The 7472-nt window shown below is 40.9% G+C and overlaps 1 protein-coding gene across 1 annotated transcript; it reads right to left on the bottom strand.

Annotated features, from left to right (window-relative positions):
* Positions 1–5221: 5221 nt before the first annotated feature.
* LOC124363360 (paraneoplastic antigen Ma6E-like) lies at positions 5222–6338 on the bottom strand. Its single transcript, XM_046818610.1, has 2 exons — positions 6204–6338; positions 5222–5806 (listed from the first exon to the last, which is right to left on the bottom strand). Exons 1-2 carry the CDS (start codon positions 6336–6338, stop codon positions 5222–5224), a joined length of 720 nt encoding a protein of 239 aa, XP_046674566.1.
* Positions 6339–7472: the final 1134 nt, after the last annotated feature.

Below are 7472 nucleotides of genomic sequence, written 5' to 3'. Positions count from 1 at the left end.
CAGCCCGCATGTTGAAACTGACTGACTGACTGTATATTATGTATACCAAATTCTAACCTACTTCTAGAAGTGCTACAGAAACTTGAAATTTGGCACGACAGAGTACCTTTTGCCATGGTAAACCAACAGGAAAAATGTCCTGAAAACCGGACTTTTTTAACTTCTAACCCCTCAAAAAAATTCCCAAAAATCCGGCTGCATTAATCCTTTACCCCTGCAGGCCTTTTTTGTAAGCAATCCGATAGCTGGGCGAACCGTTGGAGCTTTAGCTTCGATCTGACCGAAAAAATCGTTTAGTACAGGAAATGCAAGTGAACTACAAAAAAGGACTAGTGACTTGTTTTGTCCTATCTCCGTGTGGTTAAACCACAAACGCGGGAATTTTGACATTCCAGAGATTTTATTTCCGCTTAAAATAAAGTTTCTATCCCTGATAGCGGCCGAACGGTAGGTCGTAGCTCAAATCTGATTGACCCCCATCAAATTAAGCAAATTAACGTGAACTACAGAAAATGGTTTCAGATGACTTTTTTCCCTATCTCCATTGGTTTGGCCGAAAAAAACGTGAATATGTTAATTTTTTTTTGTAACTTTTACGTGAAAATTTTGTTTACGGGGTCGATTAGCAAGTCGAAACCATTGGTCCCGGAGGTCCAAAATAAAACCAAAGATTACAGTTAAGGAAATAAATGTGATCTACAAAAAAGGGTTTTAAAGTGACCTTTTACTCTATTTCCATTAGTGTTGAGCCTCGCAAAACTCGATTAATGAAAATATTTGGACATTTTCACCGTCTAAAAATTTAACATCCGGGCTTGATAGAGCGGCCGAAAAACCGTTGGGTCGTGAGCTCAAATCTGATTGACCAATCAAATTAGCAAATTCGCGCGATCTACAGATAAGGTTCTCATTAACTTTTTGCCCCCTAAAAAAAATAAAGACAATTTCCCCCCCCCCCTCTCCATTGGTTTGGCCGAAAAACGTGATTATGTTCAATTTTTTTGTAATATTTACGTGGAAAAGTTTGTTTTTGAGAGGTCGATAAGCGGCAAAACCATTGGGTCCCGGTAGGTCAAAATAAATCAAAGGTTTAATGTTAAGAAATTAATGTGATCTACAAAAAAGGTCAAGTGACATTGTTTATTTTACTCTATCTCCATTGGTTGTCCGCAAAAAAACGCTATTTAATAGAAAATATTTTGGAAAATTTTCGCCCCAAAAATTTTACCTTCTTCGGGCTCGAATAGCGGCTAAAACGGTTGGTGCGTAGCTCAAACAAAACTTTCTATTGGGGAAGTTATTAAATGGCTTCTGGATCTAACAAAAAAGGTCAGGTACCTGGGGCCCTAAACCCTACACCTCAATGGTTTGGCCCCATAAACGCGTTTTAATGGATTTGATTTTCTAAGTTTTAACGTGAAGTAGTTTTTTTTCTGGGCGTTTATTGCGGCCAAACTCCTTATTGGTAGCGCAGAATACAAATTTTAATTTTTGTACCAAATTAATGCGATCTACAAAAAAAGGTCCAGTAACAATTTTTGCTCCGTATCTTCAAGATTTAGCCGGTAAAACAAACTGTTTATGTTGAATACTTCACTGTAAAACACTTACCTCCGGGCTCCGATAAATTTGACGACAACCGGTTGGCCCTAGCTTAAATGTAAAATTTTGGTAACTGAGCTATTGAATAAGGATCTAATAAAAAAAAAAAGGTTCTAGGTAGCTTTCTAACGTTTATCTTTCCGTAATAGCCTGATAAATGCTATAAATGTGCTAATTCTTTGTCGACAATTTTAGGTGTTTTAAATTTTTTAACTATATTTAGTGCTATTCATGCTGGTTCCAATATTGGACTTGTATAAACCACCGTGACCACGAGTGACTACTACCCCCTCTCCACATCGTGAGTTGGCTAGCATTATAAGTGAAGCTTCAATAGTATATAGGACAGAGAGCTTTTATAATTGAAAATTTTTTATTTTATTTTTTGTAATGAAAAATAGATGATTCCGTTATCAACACTCTGGTAATGGAATTATAATTTTCCGAAGTAATGTTAAATCCCCCTGATCAACGTTTTATCTTGTGATAAAAATTACTGTACTACATATCCTCCTCGTGGCCCAGACCCCACATTTTCCCAGAAAAGTACACCACGCCGATCTTATATCCCCCGATGAACATTAATTCCCCCCTCCGTGAATTTCTCTGGTTGAATTTAACATCCTGATTAAATTATAACCCCCTGTTTAACTTGAACTAAATCTGATAAAGGTAGTTATTTAATTTATTTACACTAAATCTATTTACACCCATAGCTAACCAGTGCAGACTTATTATATGCCAAGCTTGTTTGTACCGACTAAAACCATAGTCGTAGCTTAAATTCTGATGGCATAAACGACAAGACAAAAATTAAATTTCCATAAGAATAGGTTAGATCACTTATTTGTCGTATCCCTAACGGTTTAAGGCCACACACATGGCCTTTGATTCAAAACTTTGATAAAAAACTGAAAATTTAAATAAAAATAGGTCTTTCACTATTCCGAATTCACCGCTATAATCCCCCGAATTTGCACCAACCACGCCCAAAAGGGGGCCTAGTTGTGTCAATTTAAACCACCCGCTAACATTAACCCACCCGTGATTGTCCTAGTATGGGACCAGTATAAAATCTCCTGAGGTAACTTTAAACCCCCTGAAGTATTAACACCCCCCTGGTAACATTAACCCTCGCCCAGGAAGTATACTGGCTTGACCTCATGTCTGAAATTTACCAATCACCAAATCTCTTAAAAACCCCCTCTGGGAAGTTCCTGGTAAGACCAGATAACCCCTGGTGTCTTATCCCCCGGTAACGTTTTACCCCCCCCCCCCAGGGAAATTTCCTGGCATGATCTCATGTGCGAATTTTAAAACAACCACCCAAATCTCTCTTATCCCCAAATTGCAAGCCGTACATCACGATTTACCAAACACCGAATCAATTCCTTTTAACCACCCCCCGCGGAATTTTCCTGGAAATGACCAGATAACCTCCTGAGTAAATAAACCGCCTGGTAACAATTAAAACCCCCCCCCTAGGGAAAATTGTCCCGTAATGCCTCTATCGTCGGAATTTTAAAAAAACCACCAAAATCTCTCTTATGCCCCGAATTTGCAAGCGTACATGTCACAGGGGGCCTGGGGCGTAGCCCCCAGCGAGCCGAAGTGCTGAAAGCCCCCCCCTTATATACTTAAACAACCGCATGTGTAACTGACTGACTGACTCACGCACACATCACTCAACGTATACTAATTCTAACCTACTTCCGCAGATGATTTAGAGACGTTGAAATTTGGTAACAGATAGACTTTCCACGTGTAACCTACCAGGAAAAAACCCAAAAGTGAAGAATTATTTTCATTGATTTCAAACCCCCTCAAAAAAATTGTCCAAAAAATCGCGCATATCTGTCACCCCTGCAGGCATTTTTTTTGTAAGCCCCATAGCGGGCGAAACGCGTTTGGAGCGACGTCCGGATCTGCCGGAAAATTTCATGGGCAGAATGAAGTGAATTAAACTACAAAGATAAAAAAGGTCATAGATGACTTTTTGCTCTAACTTCCAATGTTAAGCGACAAAACGCGTCGAACATTTGAAATTCCCAGAATTTTTTTCGATAAAAATATATGTTTCAAGCCCGATAGCGGCCGAACCGTTTGGTCGTAGCTCGAAATCTGATTGACCCCATACAAATTAGCAAATTGCGCGATCTAGCAGAAAAGGTCCAGTAATCTTTTTGCCCTATCTGCGCATTGGTTTGGCCGAAAAAAACTTGATTATGTAACAATTTTTTGTAACTTTTACGCGAAACTTTTGAGGTTGTTTTGGGGTTCGATAGCGGCGAAACCTTTGGTCGGAGGTTCAAAATAAGACTAACTTTTTATTTAGAGTAAATAAGGATGACCTTCAAAAAAGGATCCCGTGAATTTTTAAACTAAATTTCCCTAAGTATTTGACCGCAAAACAGCGATTAAGTGAAGAATATTGGACATTCTTCGACCTAAAAAAATTTACAATTTTCAGGCTTGATAGCGTGGCTAAACTTGGGTTGGTCGTAAAACTCAAAACAAATTTTAAAAACGGGTTATTTAGGAAATCACGTGATCGTACAGAAAAGGTTCAGTGACTTCCGGCGGAGTTGGCTGAGCGTTAGGTAAACGTCAATAGTAGATAGGGGGACAGAGGAATATTTAATATGTTCACCAGACACAATACCCTCTAAAAAAGTGCCCCAATGTGGTTCATGAAACCCCCGGTAATATTAACCCCCCCCCCGCGTGGATTTCCTGGTATGACCTGATACACCTCCTGTAACAATAATTTCAACCCCCTGATGAGTTGAACCCCCCTGGTAACATTAAAAAACCCCCCCCCAGGGGAATTTCCTGCCATGACCTCATGTCCCGAAGTTTACCAGTCACCAAATCTCCCTTAAACCAACCCCCCCCCCCCTGGGAAGATCCTGGTATGAACCAGATAACCCCCTGGGTGGAGACTTATCCCCCGGTAACTCCTTAACCCCCCCTGGGAATTTGGTCATCATGACCATACAATATCCTGACGAAAATTAAACCCCCTCTTGTCTTAAACCGCTCCTTAACATTAATTTTTAATAGTTGTAACATCATTATTAATTATTATGTACTTACCGAAAGAAGCCCGTTGTTACTAAAGCGCACACGATATCAAGTAAACTGACTTATTTTCTGTGAGTATTTTGACGAACCTATCCATAAACCTACAAGGTTACACTGGTGTACCATACACTTTTGACGTAATTACGGAGCAAAGCGCCTTACCAGTCACCAAAGCTCAGTCCACTGATAAGGCTCCAGAACTGATTCGGTAAGGTAGTAGTATGATGTCTACAAGGTCGCAAGTTAAATACCGTTTGGGAGTAATTACTTTTTTAATATACGTGAACACTATTGTACAACATTGTCGTTACGTTCATTCTCATCTTTTAATTTTTTTATTTGTTGACTAGTTTTTAATGTCATTACAGTTTTTTTTATTGCTGTTACCGCATTATTGTTGTTCCCGTTATATTGGTATTTTAATTAATTTATCTATTACGAGTTTACTAATTGCTATTTATTATTACTATTTATTTAATTATTAAGAGAGAATACTGAAATCTGGAGAGATTTCATGGCGCTGCCTAGGAAAACTCTATGGTGAATCCATCAAAACGGATTCAAATATGACGACGGTGATAGTATGTAACCGGAAATACATTCGCTCGCTCTTGCCGCCACGTCCCTCGATCCACCCTCGTGCACCGCCTGCACCCGCCTCGCCGCCTGCACCCGCCTCATCGCCTGCACCCGCCTCATCGCCTGCACCCACCTCGCCGCCTGGACCCGCCTCGCCGCCTGTACCCGCGTCATCGCCTGCACTCGCCTCGTCGCCTGCACCCGCCGCTCCGCCTGTACCAGCCTCATCGCCTGCACCCGCCTCATCGGCTGCACCCGCCTCGTCGCGTGCACTCGCCTCGCCGCCTGTGCCCGCCTCATCGCCTGCACCCGCCTCATCGCCTGCACCCGCCTCGCCGCCTGTACCAGCCTCATCGTCTGCACCCGCCTCATCGCCTGCACCCGCCTCGCTGCCTGTACCAGTCTCATCGCCTGCACCCGTCTCGTCGCCTGCACTCGCGTTATCGTCTGCACCCGCCTCATCGCCTGCACCCTCCTTATCGCCTGTACCTGCGTCATCGCCTGTACCTGCGTCATCGCCTGCACCCTCCTCACCTTCTGCCTGCTCCACACCCTAGTTGCTTTCCTTACTGACAGTCACTCCATCATCAACAACCCCTTCATTAATCCCTAACAACGTTGTTGCAGAGATCCCTAAATTGAAGACGAAATTTGAGTGTCTAAAAACGGAATATCCGAATTTCAGAGACAATCCACGATCCAGTAGACCGTTTGAACGTAATGAGACAGCTAGGAGGTTGTGAATGAGGAGGCTCAAGCCAGAGACAGTCGTGGACAGAGGTCAAAAGCTTGAAAAATAGACAACCAGTAACAGCAGTAAATACATATTTGGTACTATCGACGAAAAATTCAAGCAGTCATGTAACAATCTCAAACAGCAGAAATCAGATCTAAACCAACCCGTTCAAATTCATGTTCTCCACTTCAATCGCTGTTACTGGCGACAGCCACACCCGCCACATCGCAGGACGTGTGGGGGTGAAGATTAGCTCCGCACTCTCAGTTGGCGGCATGAACTCCAGAACAAAACCACATGAGTGTGTACAGAGCTGCGAGGTGCTGATCGCCAGCATCAACGATGGCAGTCGGCGAGTACCAGAATATCTCCCGTCACCTGGACTCTTACAGAACAGCCCAGCCAGCCGGCGCCGAACTTGTGCTAACCACCCTGCCGTACTGTTATGACCTGGAGGCTGACCACCCTATCGACGAGGAGACCGTTCCTCGTGAACGCCTTCACATGTATAACACGTAACGCATAACGATAGCAAATGTGCGAATCGTGGATCCTGGTAGCCTATCAAACCTTCCATCATCATTACAAATTTTAAATAAAGAATAGATTCCCTAGATGCAAATTAGGGAGTTTGCATTGTTTCTTTGTAACCTTAGTTTACAAATTCTGTTATTTTATACAGTAATCGGTATATTCAACTTCATGTCACATGAACTTCTTTTAACAAACGTATAATGTACTTCTTCAACTATTAAATTCCCCTAAGCAATGCTCTAAACTTGAATACACTCATACAGGACACTTAGTAAATAACGTAATACTACTGTTTATAAGAAAATATAAAATAACGGTGGAACTTTGAAAGTTTCTAAACTGAAACCTCGTTAACGATGTAAAGAACAAGGGACGAGCATGAATAGTTATTCAAACTAAGCCTCTTACCGCAGTTTATTTACCGTGTCTAGGTTTCATATCTGTGTTTCAGTCTGTTTAAAGTACATCGTGTTTTGAACATTTACGACTCTTTTCTCCGTTTCAACGAAAGATACTATTTCTTTTTTTATTTCTGCAAATGTGAATAACTTTAGTTTTTTATTTAGATTAACACTAATGAATGACACAAAAAACCACAAAATACTGTTAATAGGTGTCTATCATTAAATGTAATCATCGTGTGGCATTATACCAAAAATTATCACTTCTGTAATAGTTTGTATACCAATCACACAATCAATTGTATTAGAAATAATACTAATGTTTTTTCCAGAGTTGCGAACAGCAATGAATAACACTTTAGTACAAAATACCACTTAATATAGTTATTAGGTTTATGTAGTATTGAAAAGAGTAAATCGCAAAAGAAATGTTAAATAACATTTTCCTTATGAAAATTAATTTAAACTGAGGATCGCAGCAGTATTTAGTTAGATCCAGTCGTGTGTAAACGTATCATCCGATTAGATACTCAAAT

Source organism: Homalodisca vitripennis, chromosome 5 (genome assembly GCF_021130785.1).
Source record: "Homalodisca vitripennis isolate AUS2020 chromosome 5, UT_GWSS_2.1, whole genome shotgun sequence".
In the NCBI taxonomy this organism is placed as follows: domain Eukaryota; kingdom Metazoa; phylum Arthropoda; class Insecta; order Hemiptera; family Cicadellidae; genus Homalodisca; species Homalodisca vitripennis.
This window is presented reverse-complemented; position numbering and strand designations above follow the sequence as displayed.